The sequence below is a fragment of the Notamacropus eugenii genome, chromosome 1, assembly GCF_028372415.1.
Source record: "Notamacropus eugenii isolate mMacEug1 chromosome 1, mMacEug1.pri_v2, whole genome shotgun sequence".
Classification (NCBI taxonomy): Eukaryota; Metazoa; Chordata; class Mammalia; order Diprotodontia; family Macropodidae; genus Notamacropus; species Notamacropus eugenii.
Genome location: NC_092872.1, coordinates 30,691,882 through 30,713,476, shown reverse-complemented (window position 1 = coordinate 30,713,476; position 21,595 = coordinate 30,691,882). Strand labels below are relative to the sequence as shown.

Sequence of the window (21,595 nt, the reverse complement as noted above, 5' to 3'; positions counted from 1 at the left end):
ACCACTTGCAAGTGGTAAAAATCAATCTTGACCCTAGAAGTTCTTCTATTGATTACCTACTATACTATCCTTACTATAAGCACTTATCATTTCTTTTTGTTGTGTGTCCCAACCTGTGGGATGGGGTTGGAGAGAGGTGAGAAAGAGGGTGGGTACCACCGAGTTATGATAAGAAGTCAATGAATCCATATGTACACTAAACATTGACATTACTATGTCATAGGTATTTCTTCAATCACCAGGTACCCCTGGTATAAACGGAATCATGTGGGAAGTCCTCCAATTTGTTTTTATGAAAAAAATGTTCCTAAATACCAAAATTCTGGACCTGGTCCCATGACTGAAAGGATTTACCCTCACCTAGCAGTCCAGTAATCCCTTAAACTATAATTGATAATTATGTTTTATATTATTATATCATGTACATGTTATATGATACTAGTCACAGATAACATTAAATATCAAAAATAATTATTTGTTAACTGTCATAAGAAATAATTCAATATAAAAAGTCATCGATACTCCTCCATCAAAAAAAATACTTAATCTCTAACATGGAAATATGTCAAATAATACAGATTTTTTTTTCATGAGGGAGGAATCCTTCCTCAAGTCTCTCAAATCTTATGTAACTTTAAAAGAGACCTACTTCATCTATTAAATGACCATACATAGTAGGGATAATGAATATACATTATCCCTTCTAAAATTTCTGTGGTCCCAATGATTTATTTTTTAAAACAACTAAAATATAGAATAACATTTAAAATAGCCCTATTGAAATGTATAATACCATCATACACTAAGTTGTACCACATGCTAAACATTTATTTTTCAAACCAGTTGCAATTTGTAATATAACTCAGTTCCATTCAATTCAACCAGCATTTAATCATATTGATAGTGTTGTAGTGACTGCGTAGTTTGTTTCCCTGCTTCAGGTGACTTCAGCTTGCATCAGCTTAAATGTCTGCCTATGCCTGTCTTTATTCCTCACATTGATCATTTCTTATGACACACTAACCTTCTATTACACAGCGACAGAGCCTACCCTCAAGGAATTTACTTTTTAAGGGGGGAAGACATAATGTGCATAAAGAGGTAGAAAGGTAGGGGGAAATGAGGAAGCAGGGGGTTAGTTGTGAAATGACAAAGAAGTAGTGGAATAGTACTGATCAAGAAAAGAAAAACACTCACCTATTGGAACCTATGGTCCAAGAGGTAGAGTGAGGTCAAAGAAAATGATAAAGATGGCCACAGTGGAGATGGCAGATGGTTTGGAAGTAGGCAGGAAATACTATGGTGGCTTGGTTCCAGTCAGGATAAGGCAAAAGCTTGCCAGTGAGAACCCAGAGTGTTAGGGGGAAAGTATGAGTAAACTATTAAACTACTGTCCACTGGCACGTCAATAGGAGTTCGAGAAACCTGCTTGGTAAGCACGAAAGCACTATAAAAATGAGTTATTGTTGCAATTATTATTTTGTAGGGGCATTTATAAGAAAAGTTGCTCTATTACAGAACTAGAATCACCTTCCACCTTATCCCTCTTTGAGATAAAAGAGTTAGATGGATCAGGAATGCTAAAAGTAATAGAACTTTTTTACAGGTACATTTTAACTCACCCAAGAAAAGGTATAAGGCCTAACTTGAGACATCCAAGAACTTATGAAATCAGAGTCCAGGGTAGAGGGGATAAGGACAAAGGATGCATCCATATTTCAGTCATTAAAAGGCAAGATACTGCACCTCAGGTATGAAAGTCTTTACCTAAGAGCAGAAGGAAGGGTGTCAATGGTTGTCTTGCAAAAGGTCATCTTCTAGACATGTCACACCCAGGTTACATCAAGGTGTTTTTTTTTTTTCATTCTTTATAACTGCCAAGTTATCACCTCCATACTGGAAGAGTTCCACAACACAAGTGAGTGTCATGAATTTTATTGGGAGGGAGGTGGTTCCCAATCACTTGGGTCTTATTGGTTTCCCATCTTTGAATTAATAGTCAAGGAAATAACATGGATTGGCCATCAGTCACCACTCTAGAAGCATGGGACAAGGAAGATTCTAGAATGTAAGATGCCAGAGAAGAGAAAGGTTGGGTCAGACAAGGTGGGGGTGGGGGAATATTTGGGAGAACATACAATCAACAGAGGAAGCAGTCTAGAAGCAGCAAGAAATGTAGACTCTACAAATCAGAGTTTTTGGAACTAGTACAAAAACCCCGGGATGATTCTTTATCAAAGAAGACAGGGTTTTCTAAATACGGGACAAGGCATGCAGCTGTTTCAGTAAATTAAGATTGAATTTTCTTCTTCTCTGATTCCATAAAGGGTGGTTGTAACTTTAAATGAAACATTTGATTCACAGCTATCTGATAAATATACTCAGGCTATCGTTACTTAGAATAAGAACTAACACAAAGATTTCTGATATGTTGACTTGGGTGACAACCACATGAACAAAATAAATGCAGTTAAGTAAGATCTGTGTTTCTAGCCTTAGAAGGTGTCCTCAATGAGGCTGTACTGAACACAAATTCTAGGCTGAATGAATACACATGAAAAACTTCAGTGATGACAGTGGAAAGGGATACCAGGCTAGATCAGGAACTCAAACATTCATTGGCTGTCATCAAGTATTCATTGACAAATGCCAATGAAAATAAAATAATCTGACAGTCTTTTGGGTGAAATTCTAATTCTTTAAACAGCATATTATTTCCAAAAGCTAATTGCTGAGTCAAACCAAGGGTCTATGTAGTTCTGAAGAAGCCTACTTTGGGACTCTCTCAGGTGAGTAGATGTGACATTGCCTAGGTACAGTCAGGCTAAAAACAGTCATTAGTCAAACTAGCCAAAAAAAAAAAAATCTAACAACTTTCCAATGGTTTTCTGTAAAAAAAAAAAAAAAAAAGTGAATTTTTCTTTATTTAAAAAAATGCATCTGAGGGTTTACATAAGCTACTTCACAGTATAACGTTTTCTGGCTTGAAGTATTAAACCAAAAACATTTAGAGAAGTCTGAAGTTTCCTACACAGTATAGCAAAATTCTCTCTTTTATTTTTCTTTTTGAACATAAAGTGATTCGGATGTACCTCAAATTCCGGCCTTTCTTTTCTTCGTTTCTGGACGGTGGAAAACCTTAATGTCGGTTGTCTTTTTTTCCTTTAATTTGGGATAAAAGTGTAAGGTAAAAAGCTACCGTGTCAGAGACCACGAAACCTAATGATCCTATTAGAGACTCCCTTTAAATGTGACGCCTGGGCTCCCTTGCCACCAGCAGGGTTAGAATCATTGAGATTGCTCTTCTTGTCTGTGATCTACGGTACAAGGGTTGGCCCTGCCTCGGTCCACCTGCCAGTGGGGTTTAAAGTTTCAGAGGATCGCAGAAACACAATGCCTTGGATCCCACTGTCCAAGGGAGAAGGAGTCCGGTCGTGTGGACGTCCAGGAAGCCGTGGAACTCCAGCTATGCTGAACCTCTCTCTAATGCATATGTACACACGCCCGGCTTTTTCAATGACCAGAGATTTCTGACAATACAGGATAAATCAGAAAACTTGGAGACACGGTTGGAAAATGAAACAATCCAGGAGTCTTACTGCCTCATCATCTGGTGCCGTGTGGTTGCCGATGGGCAGTCAGTGAACACGGGCATGGTGTGAAGGGTTAGTTATTGGGATTTCCCCCCAGAAAGATTAGCCGGCTTTTATATTTTCTTTTTTCCCGTACTCGCAACTGCCTGCTTTGCAGTGGGTGGCCCCCAAAATGTAACCCAATAATAATGACGAAGTCTTTTCAGAGGAGCCGCTACCCCTAGCTAGCCGTGGCCCCCGCTCCAGCTTGCTGCCCGTGCGAATCTCCAGGGGCTCATACTGGACCCCGAAGAGGACGCTGAACTCTGCGCGCCGCGGGTAGATGGAGAGAGGAGACAGCAGGAAATCTGCTCCCGCCGCCGCAGCTTGCCAAGGCTGCAGCTCCTCTTCAGCCGAAGAGCCCGGAGGGTGTTTTATTTAATTGTTTTTTAGAAAAGAAGAAACAGCCATGGAAGACGGCCCACTGCCAGACCTGAGAGACATCGAGCTGAAGCTGGGGCGCAAAGTGCCGGAGAGCCTCGTACGCTCGCTCCGTGGGGAGGAGCCGGGCAGGGACAGGGACAGAGACAAGGACAAGGACAAGGAGCAGGGCAGGGGGGGCAGCGGCGGCAGCTTGTCCCCCTCTTCCTTCTCCTCTTCCTCGTCCTCCCCGGCCTCGGGCTCTCCTAGACGTAGCCACTCCAGTGCCCTGGAGAGACTGGAAACCAAGCTCCATCTGCTCAAGCAGGAGATGGTGAGTACCGCGCTGCGCTCCCGCCCCAGGCAGGGCCAGGCTGGCCGAGAAGTAGGGGTGCAAGGCGGCGGAGATGGGTGACAAGTGTGCAGCTCTAAGTGGGGGGTCAGGGCTTTGCTGAAGCCAACCCAGCTCAGGACGGGGGAGGAGGGGGGGGGGCAAGGAAGAAGTGAAGGGAGCGTGTGAGTGACGGAAGGGAGGGAGGGAAGAAAGGAGGGAGGGAAGCTACGGCCTCAAGTGCTTGTTTACCCTGAACTTTGTTCGGTCAGAGTCCGCTCCAGCCACAGCCGGATCCTTCTTTCCTGTGTACTTTAGGATAGAGCTGTCAAGGTGCGCCTAGTTTTTTCTCCTCCCCTCTCTACACCGCACCCCCCCACTTCTGCTCCTGAGGACCCTCCCCCACCCCCTATCCCCCAAGGCTGATGGTTCATTTACATAATAATTAAGAAGGGAAAACAGGAAAGAAAGAAAACTAGAAAAACTAAGAAGCTTCAGTGGTATTATGAAAAGAACAGCAACCCCTGGATTTGGAAAGAGCATGATCAGGAAAGGACCTTCAGGAGTAACCCCAAAGCACCCATTTTACAGAGGAGAAAACTGAGGTCTTGGGCATTAATGGGATTACAGAATTTTAAGTTTTCAGGGCCTTTGCAGTTGGAGTTGACATTCACCCCTCTCCACACTCCCTGCATTTTACTGAAGAGGAAACTGAGGGTCAGATTAGTCTCAGGATCATAAATTTTGAGCTGTAAGGGACCTATCGAATCCACCTCCTGCAGCTTATAGATGGGGATTCTGAGGCTTCCAGAAGCATTTAGGGACTTTCCCAAGTTGTCACAGGCAAGTAACTAAGTCAGTATTTGAACTCAGGGTCTTCTAGACCATGAATCCAGTGTTCTGAATCCTACACGTGGCTGTTTGGGTTTACCATTTGCTAGCTGTTACTTGTTCTCTCTGGGTCTCAGTTTCCTAGTTTATAAAATAGAGTTGGGCTCAGTGACCTCCGAAGTGTGGTCCAGTTCTAAATCTCAGTTCCTATGAGGGGGCTGGGGTAGAAAATCCCGTGTAGTTGGAAAACTTGGTGACCTTAGCAAGTTTCTTCTCCTCTCTGGGCCTCAGCCTCCTTCATAAGAGAAGAGAGCTGAGTTGGGTCGGATGATATGCCAGGCTTCGCCTCAGTTTGACTTTATGTGATTTTGTTCCATTGCATTGCCAGGAGTTGCATTCCTCCTGCAGATCACTTTGGATGGCCCATGGTCTTCCTGACTGGTGGGGAGGTGGTGACCAGGTGCCCAGGGCTTAGTGTAGCAACAGCAGCTGCAGTTACTCTGGAGGCCCTCTTTCCCCTCCATCCTCCACAGCTGGATCTTAAAACAATGGTTCCTTAGGGTCACAACACACACTTTGAATAGCTTCCCTAACCTCCCTCCTCCCCAGCTGTGTACAAGAGGAGTCACGTGACTTTGGCATCTTTGATCCTGGGGAGCAGGTGATCTCCAGACTTAGTTAGCCTTTCTGGAGTCCTTAGCTCCTCCCTGCCCTTCATCTGCAGTATAAGTTTGTGGTCACTGATTTGGCAAATGTTAACCCATGAACTCAGTACCCGGGAAAGCTTAGCACGGGTGCGTGGAAAAAGGAAATAAATGAAAAGCAACTGGTCTATGAGCAAGCCTTCCTTCTTTGCCAGATCTTGCTTCCGGGGGGGAGGGGCTCAGAGCAGCAAGAGAGTGGAGTCATGGGGAGGAGAGGTGGGTGGAGGGAGCTGGGCAGCAGGAGGGATTCACTTGACTGATTTTGGAGACTCTGGGGACTGGGCAGTAAAACGAACCAGCCAGTTGTGTTTACTTAGTTTCTGTCTTAATACACTTTCAAGAACCTTGGTAGACAGCTAAACATCTTGAAGTTACCATAGCAAACAGAGAGAAGAGCCAGTCTTTTAGGGTCACATGCTGACTTTAGCTTTTCCTCTACTGTCTATACAAGTGCTTCATGTGGTCCCATTCAAGTCTCTACAAAACAGAAAACTCAGAGCCCCTGAGAATATTCTAAAAGAAAAGCAATATGAAGCTATAACCTAGGTTTAGTTCCCCAAATGAATATGACAGTTAAAACACATAAAACTTGCAAGATCTATGATAAGCAAATTTTTGTGCAAGATATTGGTTTATATCATCCTGTAGATTGTTTGATGTAATACAACATATAAGTAATACTTTTCTTAAAATAACCCTGCAAAGTAGGATAATTATTGATGCCCCCACTTTTTTTTTCAAAATGAAGGATACATCAGTTAAGCTAGCTTACAAGGGGCACACATCTATGTGACTTCGAGTCCATTGCCCTTCCCACATAGCTGGGTTGCCCTCTGCCTCGCCCCCTAGTAATGAGATACATCATATCCTGTGTATAATGTTTCTGTATATATCCGTATATGAGAGATTCTTGTCTTTCGTTCAGCTTAGGAAACACTTAATAACCACCTAACATAGGCAAGGTATTATAGGCAGTCAATCAAGGCCTTCCAGGAATTGAAAGTTCATTAATGGGGTGATGACATGGAATGAATTTTATTTCTACCACTTAAGTGTTAGGATAAAAATAAATAGGAAAAACCTGAAAATCTAGGGAATTTCGATGAAAGCTCTGAAGGCCCCTGATCTATTCTGCTATTTTCCGTTTATGTGATGTTGCAAAAGATACGTCCTCTAAACTAATTTTTGTCATATAGTACAACTACTTTCAAAGCTGTTGCATTAACCTCCTGTTACATTTTCGGGGGGGGGGGGGGGGTATATGAATAAATGGACTGAGAAGAAATACAATATTTGTGTTGGAACTGATAGTTCAATGTTAATCTATGAAGTGGATTTCCTTTGGAATGTTTCCATTCAATCCACCAAGAGTTTATTAAGCATCTACTATGTTAAACTCTAAGGATACAAACACAAAATGAAAAACGATTCCTATCCTCAAGGCAATTATTCTTCTTGGTTTGGGTGGGATGTAGATACAACATTTATATAGACAAATATGTAGAAGAGCTAAGTGAAAAAGACTTGTTTGTAGGAGGTGGAACCCTTGAAAGTTAAAGAATCTAAGAAGTGGAGTGATGAGAGAGTACATTCCAGGTATGTGATGTCCTGGGTAAAAGCATGAAGGTGAAATTTGGAATGCAGAGTACAAGAAAAACCAAGCAGAGCAGTTGTATTTGAGCAGAGAGGAGCTAGACTGTGAAATGCTTGAAGTACAAAGCTGAGGAGTTGTGAAAGGCAATAGGGAGCTAACTAGAATCTTAAGCAGAGGAGTGATGTGGTCAGACTTATGTTTCAGGCAGCTTATTTTGGCAGCTGCCTTGACAACACATAGCAGGTACTTAATATATGTTTATGGATTGACATTGCTTTATTGATTGACTTGAATTTAATTCCAGATATGATGAGAGCTAGGAATAACTATTGGACGGCCTGTATGTTACCTTGGTATCCTCGTTGTGTCAAAAGAAATCAAGGAAGGTCCCCAGCATGTTTGGTTGACACCCTGTAGAAAACATGGGAGGATATAGACAAGACTCATATAGGTTAGGCAAACATGGATGGCTGTCTACATTGTTGTTGACTTTGCTTACGTAGGTGGGGATCACAGAGCCAATGAAGTATTTAATTACATTTACATAAAGGACTCAGTATTGAGTATTTGTATAAGGGCAATCAATCACTCCTTCAGTCATGATGAAAATAAGGTTGTAACATACACAATTAGATACTTTGAGGAGAGTACCAAAAAACTGCCATAAAAATTGCAGGGCAAAAATATCACACACACATACACACAAATAAAGACTAGTATACAATGGCAATGAATAATTAGTGGTGTCAATTTAATTGTTAATAAAATGTAACAGGTTTAAGTAGGTTGTATATGTATGCTGAAACTTGGCAAGACAAATAATGGAGTAGACAGTTTAGAAAACAGATGAAAAATCTCTCCAAAGTTGTCATCTCTGAGAAAAAAAAAGAATGTCAGATTCAGAACACATCTTTGCAGTTTGTCCACATAAGTAGTATTATAAATTTTGCCAACTATTAATTTGCCAAAAATCGAGATAAAGTATAACATTCCCCTAATCGACCATGTAATAACCTTGCCCAAAAAAGAGAGAGGAAATTAGGTTGGTCTGGGACGAGCTATTCTTGGTGAAGTCATAGCTCTTTGTCATCACTGATTCATTTTCTAGATGTTTGGAAAGCTTCTAGTTAATAAAAGCATTTGAGATTTTTGGAAGACAGATAGAACATTTATTAAGTGCTAACTATGTGCCAGGCACTGTGCTAAGCATTTGGGATACATATACAAGTAAACAAAATTGCTCCTGCCCTCAGGGAAGTCATATTGTATTGGGAGAAGACAGTTCCAGGAGGGGTGCTACAAAGAGGGTGAGGATATAGTGAGGAGATGGTCTCTAAGTGGTACTGAGGCTCAGACCCAGGGAAGATATTGCAAAAAGTCCACTTGAAGGCTAGGGAACCCAGTGGTAGAGTAATGTTTTAGTGGGAGGGGGACAGAATGATTGCTGGTCAATAGAATATATGGTGAGGAAAAAGCTAAGAAGCCAAATCAAGAACAGTTCCAATGGGCTATAGTTTATAGACTATAAGGGGTGGAAAATCTATGGCCTCTAGGTCCTCAAGTGTGGAACTTTGACTGAATCCAAACTTCACAGAACAAATCCTCTTAATAAAAGGATTTGTTCTATAAAACTTGGACTCAGTCAAAAGACCCTACCCTAGGACCTAGAAGGCCCTGTGTGGCTTCAAGATCACAGGTTCCCACCCCTGGATCCTCTACAGACAGTACTCTCTTTTCTTTGGAAATTGGAACATTTGCCCTTCTCCAGTCACGTTCTACCTCTATTATTTTCCATAATCTTTCAAACATCAGTGACAGTGACTCAGTAATTATATGTACCAATCCTTTCAAGTACCTTAGAATGTAGTTGCTTTGGGTCTGGTGTGAATGGACGTAAATTATTAATTTAATAATGTGCATTGAGTATTCAAGTTTTGTTTTCAAGTCTTAAGGTTTGGCAATTTTAGGCAAGTGTGTTCTACATCCAATTGTCTGTATGCACCTTCATAATCATAACTAGTGTTATGGCCATTTTGTTTATTTTGTATATGTGCAATTTCCCTTAAAGCACAACTTGCAACAGTATGGTTTAGCAATAGCGCTTGGAAATTATAGGGCTCTGATGTATAGCAGTTAGAAATGAAATGGCCCCATTGAGCAAAAAATGCTGCTTGGATTTGATGAGGCAGAGCCAGAGTCCCACTAGTCTCTGCAAACAGAAAGTACAGCTGTTAACCAAAGACAGACACTACCATATGCACGCAGTATAAGAACAAAACTATTAGCCATAATTATGTGTCTGCCAGTCACTCATAACTAAGGGTAGAAGTACTGTAAGGCAGAGGTTCAAATGCAAAACACTGTGAAGTAAATAGAAGTTCACAACTTATTTATGAGTGAATAATATATGGGAAAAAATGAGATTTTTAAGCTGGGAAGTTTATAGGAATGGATTCAACTAGCACATTCTTCTATGCATCTCAAGAACTATAGCGACATACAACTTCAATTTAACCACAGAATTTATGATAATATAAAGGCCATCAATGGCACACATAGAGAGGATGCAAAGATTCACATGCCAGTCAGCTCCACTGACCACCTCCATTTGTCAACTGTCTGTTCTGTTCCCTGAGAAGTAATTCAGCATATTTGTGGTATGGCCCCAGGAAAAGCCTACCACTGTCATGGCTCTATCATTCATTCTAGTTGTTTCTGTCTAGTTTTACCTTTCTCCCAGTGGGGAACCAATCATGCTTTGGCAGGACTTCATCACCTACCACATTTCTCTCCTTTCAGGTTTTTTTCTTCCTTTCCCCTTTATGCCATGTTCTTGAGGGAAGGGATATGAATATATATGTCATGTTACTTTCTTACGATCTTCTTGTGTCCCAAAATGATGAGTCAAGGAATTGGGTTCCCTGCCTCATCTCTCTTTTCTCCAAATTATCCTCCACCTAGTTGACAAATTATCCTGAAAGCATTTGTTACGTCTTTCCACTTCCCTGATAAAGAAACTTCAGCAACTATCTTTTGACTTTACTAGAATAAAATGCAAATACACATTCTCTCCTCTGATAAAATGTATGTTCCTAGAGGAAGAAGAGGCTTTCATTTTTTTCTTTCTATTCCCAAGGCCTAGCACAATGTCTGGCACATAATAGTTACTAAATAAATACTCACTGATTGATTGATTGATTGATTGGTGTTTTCCCAAATAGAATGTAAGCATCTTGAACACAAAGACTTTTCTCACTGTGTGCCCTGTGCCAGGCAAAATAGGGAGTTAATAAATAGGTGTTGATTGATGTCTTCCCAAAATAGACTATAAGCTTCTGAAAAGCAGGAATTACTTATGTTTTGTCTTTGCATCCCCTATGCCAGGAATAATACTCGGCACGTAGTAGGTACTTCATAAATGTTTGTTGAATCAGTAAAATATTTCACACTGCAATTAAAGAAAAAAATGTCTGAGACCCACCACTCATTGTTTTCGGCATGCTGACTAGTGCCAACTGTGAGCACATCCACGAGTAATCAGTGACACTGGTTCATATGTTCATCAACAGGTTGATTGTTTCATATTTTAATGACCTGGACTCATGGGAGCCTTACTTTTCTTGTAGGGAAAGTTGAGTAAAAAGTAATAGAATTAAAGTAGAGGCTAATAAGGGGTGTGGAAGGCAAGTCAGGCCAGGCCCAGAACCTAGGAAGAGAAAGAAAGGAAGTGAGTAAGATATTGATGCCTAAAGGTCTCAAACAATAAATTGGTCATCAGGTTCTCAAAAGAGTTGGTGTCTCTTCATCACATTTGGCTTTCTTGATTTTCCTTAGCAACATGACACATTTTGTTTTGATTTGTTTAAGAAAAAAAAGATAATCCATCTAAGGTCTTTATTTGTGATGTTCTTTGGGTTTTTTAAAACAATTTTACAAAGCAATAGAGTTTGACTCGAAAAGTAAAAATAAACAAAATGAGGAATTGAACTGCAAATAGAACCTTAACATCTGAACTTTATTTCTTTAGCTTGAGTGGATTCAAAGTTTGTTTACTCAGCATGTCTGAACCAAAGATTTGGAGTTAGATATTCCTTTGTCTGCGTGTTCCAATATTCCACCATGTCATTTTGACCAGTTAAAATTTTAAAGAAGTATTAGAAAATGTTAGTACTATATTAGACTTAGGAGGTTTATGGCAAATTCACTCATTAAATATTATCAAATGATGTAAAAAGTTCACAATCTACTCTTGAGCCACAGGCCTTAGGGACCCATACACTTCTTTGGATGGCACCAACTTCTTCCAAGCTGGTGCTCAAGTGGTTTCCACTCTTAAGCCAAAGACACTGTCAGCTTTCACATCTTAATTAAACTTCCCTGTCCACTGAATTTCAAGTTGTACACTTGATCTTCCTGACCACGGAGCCCAAGCTCCTTGGATTCAGAGACTCAGAGACTGCCAAAACCCAGTTATTATTTGCCCATCCTCCTACTGCTGCTATTGTTTCTGGGCGCTTCCAGGCTTTCTCCACCTCATAGGAGAGGAAAACACCAAGAAAATTGGTCCTTTACCCCTCATTGCATAAAACTCCAGCAACGTGACTTCTGGATTAAGCCACCATTATTGTAGTGGAAAAGTCAAGAGTGACAACCTGGTCAATGAATTTATAATGAGGAAATCCGGAATCATTCCTTTTGCCATTTTTAAAATTCAAAGATAGAATCGTAGAACTGTAACATAATAAACAAGACTCCAGAAATTATGACTTCATTCTGTCTTCTCATCCGATTAGTGACCTTGGTCACACTATAAAAATTTCATGACTTCTTTAGTAGACTAAACAAAAAGTTCTGCCCAATCTGACACTTTCTACATTAAAACATTGTTTTAAAATGTTTAGAAATCTCTGGAGCTACAAAGATCTCCTTAGGGTGAAAACTTGATGCCTTTTAAAAACCATGGCTTAAAACAACTTTCCATTTTCTGGGAATGCCATGATATTAGCTTATGCATGCTAACTTGGTAGTGAAGGTAGATGATATACTCAGTTGTCGCCTTTGTATTTAGAAATGAGTAACATTCCCTACCTGAAAGGTAAGACAAAACACCTTCTCTCCCAATTCCTCCTCAGACTTATTCTTTGGCTTCTGGAGAAGAGAGGAAATCAATCATTTCCCCAGCATCTTCAGCTTTGACACTTACCTACAAAAGAACTTTTTGTGCCTGCTTCAAAGGCAGACATGGTGAATTTCCTGCTGGATGCAAAGGAAAGTTCTCAAGTACATCCAGAAAATATAGGGATATTTGGGTTACTTCTATTATCTCTCTCTTCAGCCATATTCCATCTGGCTCCCTCATTGATAGTGGCTATACTCAAGGGTTCTGCTTAGCTGAGACACTATTTTCTCTATGCATAGGGTTAAAAGTGTTCATCCTGTCAAGTGAACTTACTTCTGTAACCTACTCTAGTTTACTTTGGGTTTAAGCCAATCCATTTTTACACTCCATGATAGGATAGCAGGTGGGGAAGAAGAAAGTAGAACATCAACTGGTTAGACAATCATGTTACTTTTATTTAATTCTACAAATTAATTTAACATTTCACCAGTATAAATTCTCAAGATATCAATCCTCTTGATACCTTTGGCTTAGCACATTCCTTGCTAGACATATGGAATTTTATCTTTACAATTAATTCTAAGCATACTTAGTATGTACATGTCATCTTTTATCCAAAGATTTTAGAAACATTAGCATATATTCACTAATATCACATCATTCCTCCTCTCCCCACCCCCACCCCCATTTTTTGTCCAGACTTGTGACTTTATCAGAATACAGAATTCTTGGTGAGGAAATCCCTTCTACCAGTGCAGATTGGTGATGATTCTGATTTATAGTTATTTTGATTTACAAGCTTTAAAAGTGACCCACCAGTGGATTAACTTCGAGATTACTGAACTTGACCAGAGAAAAGTTAGTTAATATACTATTGTTTATGTAAACCATCAGTCCTAAGCCGAGGTAGGTAATCAAGAATATTAAAATGTGAGACCCAGAGGTTGGACAGATCCCTAAAATGTGGCTAGTGATTTGGTTTGGTTCTGGTATTAGATGAAATTAGGAAATCTTGCTTTATCCCTGTTGTTTGTTTTGTTATTTCATCTCCAGCACCTAGAGAAGTACCTCAAGCATAATGGACATCTAATACATTTTTCTTAAATTGTTGGAGTGGAATATTTGGACCATTTAGATAGGCTGGTGATTCCTTTGCTCAAAAATCTTCAGTGAATAACGTTCAGACTCCTTTGCCTGGCATTCAAAACTTTCTACACTGGTGTTATCCAGTCTTTCAAGCTCTATGTCATTATTCTTCTCTGTCCATTAAAGACCAAATCAAATGATACCTCCTTCAAGTCTTCCTTGATCCTTCTGGTTGGTAACAATAGCCTTCTTCCTTGGACTCCTCTTAGCATTTGTTTTGTAACTCTCTGATACACTTTTCATTCAAAATTATATACTTCAATTATCTGAGTTTTTATCAGATCTCCCTGCTAGACTGTAAGCTCCATGAAGACAGGAACTGTGTCTTATTTCAACTTTGTGTCTCCCTCACCACCTGGTGCAAGGCTCTACATGTAAATAGTATGTAATTTGGCTTTGTTCAACAAATACTTATTATAGGTCTACCTTGTGCAAAGTACACTGCTAAGCTCCGGAGAAACAAAGAGAGAAATGAAAAGGCACCTAATAGCTATTCATTAGTTGAAGGAATAGAAAGCAGGTCCAACAATAGGAAGCAGGTGGGTTTCTCTGCAGGTGAGCAGAACATGGCATCCAGGTAATCTGGTTGAAGACATCAGGCAATGGTCCAGGTTGGCAGTGAGCCTCAGGGAAGTCTGGCAGGTTGTTAGTGGAGCCCTAGTCACAAGGACTGCGGTTCAGGATGGGGGAGGAGAGGTGGGAGGAGTGTAGAGGAACTAGAGTGCCGAGCAAGGTGCCAAAGCTCCCAATTAGGCAAAAAGGAACAACGTAGGGGACTGAGGTTGCTGAACATCTTGGGGCTTGGTCACAATGATCAAAGTCTGAATCTAGTTGTATAAACCAAGCCACAAAACCAAAGCAGGACCAGCCACAAGGGTGACTCCATACAGAGCTGCCTAATATATGATTAAGAAGTGGAATGCACCATAGAGATCATCCCATCCACCTCCCTCAGTTTACATATAAAGAAACAGACCTGAGAGATAAAGTGAAGTGAAAAAAATTCACCGAAGTGGTCTCAGTAGGTCCTCACAACAGTAGCATCAGTGATAGTAGCAATAATAGTAGCAGTGATGGACTTTCTAGAGCACTTTAAAGGTTACAAAGCATTTTTCTTGCCTTTATGTGACCTGAGTCTCATAACAATCCTGCAAGGCAGGTACTACAGGTATTAATAGCTTCACTTTACTGATGAAAAGAGAAAATAATGGCTCACAGAACTTGCTCACGATTAGGCAGCCATCATCAATGGATTCCAAATGCAACAAGTCTTTGTTCTGATTTTTCCCCTTTATGAAACAAAATGGTTGCAGAGATTCACCTTGGGTTAAACCTCTCTAGTTTAATTATCTCTACACATGGTGACTAGTAGGATTGGGGGCAGAAGAGTTATCACAGAAGTAGCAGAGTACTAGTGAATGCAGAATACCACACTGTTATTATAAAATTCCAAATCAGTCTGTCCCTCTTCTATTTAAATAAAAATCTATACATTCTGCCCCACCTCCTGCAACTCATGACTTTGTATTCTGCTATGACCACTAAACCAAGAACTATTCAGTTCTTAATCTCATTTTTTTTTTTTTGGCTGCCATATGACCCAGGAGATATAATCAGTTGTTTCCTTAGCCCTCAACTGTTCTTGAGAGGCTAGATGAGCAGATTAGTTGACCACATTTCAAGCTGATATCAGATACTAAACAGACTGGATATCGCTCAAATCTACCCTTCTCATTTGTTGCAGTTTTCAACAGCCTATGAACCCTGATAAGATGTATGTGGCCCTGACAGGGGGGAAACTCTAAGCTCTTAGTGATTTTTACAATTTAATATAACGGAAAGATCTGAGAATAAGATTTTTTTCAGAGGATGAAATAGTGGAAATGAGAGCATCTTGTGGGATAATGTAAGGGAAGAAAATGGCACAAAATCAGGAGACTGTGGTACAATGAAGATATGCTTTCCTCACAACACTTTACCTTGGGCAAGCTCTGCTCCTTTATCTGTTAGAGAAGGTTGCCCCAGAGAGTGGTATTTAGATAGGAAAGGACAGTACAAAATGGTTAATAAGGGATTTAAAACCAAGGTAAGAGAAGAAAAAGCAAGGGAGCACTTTGCTTCCTTCCTTCAATAACTACGTCACCAAGCCTCAGAGAATTCAACACTGAGTGAGAGTTATAAAGAGGTGAATTTAATCTAACTTAAGGGGGAAAACCTTCTAGCAATTAGAGCTATCTGAAGGTGCCAGGGACTGCCTCAAAATCCTCTTCATTGGAATTTTTTGGACAAAAGAGGAGGGAGCATTTATCAAGTATTTGTAGAAAGGATTCTTTTTTCCATATAGCTGAGAATGTTCTCAGTTGATTGTTGGGTCACCTTCAGTAATCTTGGAAACAGGATCATGGAGGATGGTCTAGGTGCTGCAGAAGGGAAAATGTGATACAGCTTTCAAAAAAAAAAAAAAGATAAGGTGAAATCTACAGAGTATAATCTCCTGATCTTAGATCTTGTTCCTGGAAAAATTCTAGGATGGATTATTGGAAAGATGGTTTGTAAGTATCTGGATGGCACATCTAGGGGCATCTAGGTGCCACAGTAAATAGAGCACTGAACTTGGAGTCAGAAATATCTGAGTTCACATCCATTTTCAGACACTTATTAGCTGTGTGACCCTGGGCAAGTCACTTAACCCTGTTTACTTCAGTTTCCTCATCTGTAAAATGGGCTAGAGATGGAAATGCCAAATCACTCCAGGATCTTTACTGAGAAAACTCCCAGATGAAGTCATGATGAGTCAGACATAAGTGAAAACAATGGAACAGCAACAAAAGAAATAGATGCAGTGATAATAAAGAACTAGTCTGGCTTCATCAGGTATAGTTCATCTGAAGATGCTTCTCTCATTTCTTTTTTTCTTTTGTTATTTTTAGCTGGTTGATTAGACTGGCAGTAAATAGAATGCTATAGCCAGTTTTTTAATTAGATTTCATCAAGTTATTGACCAAATCTCTTGTGCTTTTGAGGGCATAAACAATGTTCTCACGTGAGTAAGAATATCCATATAGCATTGGACATGTGATCAATTGTGAACAAGAAAGCTTGTGAGCTAAATGTAAGTACAAGTGTATGAGTTTGGAACTAATTAAATGACCAAACACAGTGAGTAATTATGTCAGTCTAAAGAGTTACTTGTAGTGGAGTTCTCCCAAAAGTTTGTCATTGACCCTATAATAGTTAACATATTTGTGACTTGCATAAAGATTATAGATGGAATACCTGTCAGTCAGAGAAATGACACCTAGCAGGAAGGTGTAGCTAATATGTTGTACAACCGAGTTAACCTCCCCCAAAATTTCAACATTAAAGAACATTGAGTCAAATCTAATAAGGTGAAATTTAACATTAATAATGTAAAATATTATCCTTAGATTAAAAAATTAACTTCACAAATATGAGTTGTGAGGAGGCATGGCTAAAGTTTCCCTAGAAAGGGCCTGGAGATTTTAGGTGATCTACAGTGTTATCATATTGGAGTTTAAAAAGCTAATGAAATCTTAAGCTGAATCAAGATGTATAAATTATACACGGATGTACAAAATAAGGGAAGTGATAGGCCCACTGTGTTGTGTTCAATTCTAGGCATCAAGTTTTAGGAAGAACAATGATAAGCTGGAAAGCATCTGGGGGATGGAAGAGGGTAGACCTGGAGATCATCCCATTATTAAAATGAAGTAACTCAGCATGTTTAATCTGAAGAAATGAATTACTTAAAGGTGATAGGATATCTGTCTTCAACTCTCCAAAGGGGTAGAATGTGAAACGAGGATTGAGTTTACTCTAATTGTCATCAGAGGACAGAAAGAGGAAGTTGCAGAGACATAGTTTTAATGAACTGTGTGTGTGTTCGTCCTTCATTGCCAAAGAAGACCATGCCATCAGAGAAATAATGACATGACTTGCACTTGACTTTGTTTTGAGTGAGGGAGGGCTGTGCAGGTCACCAGCCTCACTTCTCCTCCAGAGCCATCTGAATCCAGTGACCAGATATTCATCAGGATGACTGGAGATGACCCAGGATGAGGCAGTTGGGGTTAAGTGACTTGCCCAAGGTCACACAGCTAGTAAATGTCAAATGTCTGAGGTGAGATTTGCACTTAAGTCCTCCTGACTCCTGCACTGGTGCTCTATCCACTGTACCACCTAGCTTCCCAGGACCTAATATAAGGATATAAGAAAATACTTGGTATAAGACAAACTTACTAATGTTGAGAGTTGGCTTAAGACAACTCTCCCATTCTTTGTTGGAATGGGCTGCATTAGGAAGATAGAGGGAACTCTTGGGTCCTTCAAGGAAAGGTTTTAGAGAGGGATTTGCTGACCAAGTGTATCTAGCCTCTAACGGTCCCTTATGGAATTCTTACTTTCATCTTTTTATTAGATTAGTTTCCCGTTGAGCAGTTTGTCTTCAGTACCTGCTTTCCAAGAAACCATCACCTACAAGGATGTTGGAACTATAATTTTATAAGAGTAATGCTATTTTATTTTATTTTTGCTAGCTTTCTGCTGCCTTTGTGTGGAATTCTAACTTGAGCTTAAAATATTTATACAATCTCTGATAAAAAAAACTCAATAAAATAAAAACTATCCAAAGTGCCTTCTGAGATAGCCTGTTCTAAAAGTAATTGCAAACCCTGTTTCTTTTTCAGTGTAATTTGATAATAGCAAAAACAAAAGTAAAAAATTACCTATCAGCTTGAGGCAGTTCTCTAGGACTAGAGTAGGTGTTTGAGCTTATTTCAGAGTGACTCTGCAAAGTCTTTGTGCTCCCAATAGTACCCTGACCTAAAGAGTCCTTTGGAGACTGAATATAATAAATTAATTAACAAGAATATTTTAAAATACCTACTGTGAACCAATCATTGTGACATATACGGGGAATACATGTGAATACAATTTCCTTATCCTCAAGCAAATTAAGTGCTATAATATATGATCAATTTCCAGCAGGTATAGCTTCAAAATAGAAATACTAGAAATCGCCCTTCTTCTCCTTCCTTATGTACTGAGCTCTAACTTGTCAACAGCAATGTCCTAGTTATGATGACAGTGGACAGTTATGTCAAAATGCTGAAGTCCAGGGTATGGTGGAAAGAAAAATGAAATCAAATGGCCATGGTTCAAATCTCAGCTTTGCCACTTATTATTGGTAGGACTTAAATTCTCTAGGCCTCAATTTCCTAATCTGTAAAATGAGGAGTCAGCCTAGATGATCACCAAGCTTCTAGATCTATAAGTAAGTGAGTTTTAAAACCATACTATGGTCTATAAAAACCATTCTACCTGCTATGATATTTGTGTCATTGTGGAAAGAAATAAAAAAGATATTTGAGTGTGGATCAATCAATCAATCAAAATGTTCCAATTGCCATTCCATTTTAAATAATGTACAGTGTCCTAAAACTCTTAGTTAAGAGTAAGACGTCATATATGTGTGCATTTGTCCATTGCCAAAGAAGACCATGCCATCAGAGAAATGATGACATGACATGCACTTGACTTTGTTTTGAGTGAGGGAGGGCTGTGCAGGTCACCAGCCTCACTTTTCCTCCAGAGCCACCTGAATCCAGTGATCAGATATTCATCAGGATAACTGGAGATGACCCAGGATGAGGCAATTGGGGTTAAGTGACTTGCCCAAGATCACACAGCTAGTGAGTGTCAAGTGTCTGAGATGAGATTTGAACTCAAGTGCTCCTGACCCCTGCAGTGGTGCCCTATCCACTGCACCACCTAGCTGCCCTTCATCATATATGTATATGTGTATGCATGTATGTATATATACATATTTATGTGTATATGTATGTGAGTGGGTGTGTGTGTGTGTATGTGTTTGGATCAGATCCATGATTTTATTGGTTTGGTAAATTCCCAGTGGGTGAACTCCCTGTATGAGGACAGATTACTGCCTTCACAATTTACAGTCTTAGAGAATTGCTGAAGGCACTGGGTAAAGTGATTTGCCCAGAATTATATAATCTGTGTCTCATAGATAGGACTTGAACCCAAATCTTCCTGGACCTAAAGCCAATTTTCCATCCATTATGACATTCTGCCTCTCTTGGAATTTATTGTCTTTAAAATTTGGTGAAACTTTCAGGCTCAGGAAGTAGGTTATACAATAGAGGAGGATAGGGTGGTATTAATAGACAAGATAGCTTTTAACTACTTAGAAAAAATCCACAAGCCCACACCATTGTTTGATGTGACTATTATATGCAAAAAATTGTATACCATCTGGGGTTCTCACAAACATTTCTAGAAGGATATATCAGAGTTTTACTGATGAAGTTAAATAACCTAGGCAACCTCTTATTTTCACACTCACTCTTATGGCAAATTGACTCCCCACCCCCGACTTCCACAACAAGTACCAGGCATAGTCACAACATATGAAATAATCATCAAAGAGGAATCTGGGTGGGTTAACAATTACACCCTTTTGTGGAAGAGAAAGGCTTACTTTGGTCAAACTTTTTTCAACTGTTGGACCTGTTCTACCCCAAGATAACAGGTTGGTGACCTGTTGGTGACAGGTTGGTCTTACTTTCACCACTGAAATATTAATTGCTTCATCCTCTTAAATATCCCAACTTATATTCTCTTTCTCTGTTTCAATGAGGGTTAATGAGCTAGAGAACCATGTCAATAATGATCCTTGATAAAATGAAAATGATACTTCTTTAGAAAGTTAATGGGTTAGAGGGATAAGATGACCAGTCAACATTCTTTTCTAGTTCCAGTGTCATATAATGCACTAGACATTACTTCTGGTACAAATAGAAGCAAACTTAGCAATCATATTCTAGGACTGGGGAACCTGCAGCCTTGAGGCCACATGTGTCCTTCTTTGTATCTGGATGCAGCCTTTTGACTGAGTCCAAGTTATACAGAACAGATCATTTTATTAAAGGGATACACAGGCAAACGCCTTTATTTTACACATAGGGAAACTGAAACTCAGAGAAGTTAAATGACAATTCAGGGTAGTAAGTAGTAGAGTCAATCTGAACACAGATCTGGTTACTAAAAATCTAATGCGCTTTCCATTGAATCTTACTACCTCCCAACATGTTAACATTATGACCCATTTATTCCCACTGTGAGTTTTTCTATTGCCCTTTGAATTATTGGTAATGCAAATTGTTAAGAAATCACTTAAGAGATTATTCTGGGATTCATAGCCAATGAAAATTGCCAGTAGAACATTAATCTTAAAGATTTGCTACTGGAAAAAAATATATATCAAGAAAGCTGGTGGTTTTTAATGATTAAAAAAATGGGTATTTATGTGCTACTGATTATCTGTGTTTTTTTTCTAGTTTAACAAATATTTTGGGGAGTCAAAAAACCATGTTATATACATGGAGAGGTGATGTGGCCTAGAACCTAAAACAGGGAGTTTAAGGGACTTACCCAAGATAAATAGGTATCAGTGTCAGAGCCAGGATTTCAATGCAAAACTTCCGACTTCAAATGCCCTTCCCACTACTCTACCACTGCTTTCATTACTACCACCACCCCTCCACTGGTTCGTTGAGCTTTCAAGTAAGGAAGCAAACAGATCCCAAAATAGTCAACCTTCTTTTTCTGCTCCATGTTCTCTTTAGGAATTATTAGTATCACTATCACCACCCCATCTCAAGGCTTTAGAAAAGTGAAAAACAACACAGTCCCAACCTTTTTTCTTCAAGTACTTAGACAACTGTATTGTCAGCATTTTGTTTTCATTAGGCAAGTTATATCTTATCCTATTGTTGTGTTCATCCTTTGTTGCTGAAGAAGACCATGCCATCAGAGAAATGATGACATGACTTGCAC

The 21,595-nt window shown here is 39.6% G+C and overlaps 1 protein-coding gene across 1 annotated transcript in view; it reads left to right on the top strand.

Moving 5' to 3' along the window:
* Nucleotides 1-3,296: 3,296 nt before the first annotated feature.
* LURAP1L (leucine rich adaptor protein 1 like) overlaps nt 3,297-21,595 on the top strand; it is a 53,527-nt gene continuing 35,228 nt past the window's right edge. The window contains exon 1 of the mRNA XM_072596594.1: nt 3,297-4,326. Coding sequence (XP_072452695.1) covers nt 4,042-4,326 — 285 coding nt within the window. The 5' untranslated portion in view covers nt 3,297-4,041. The remainder of the gene's footprint in view (nt 4,327-21,595) is intronic.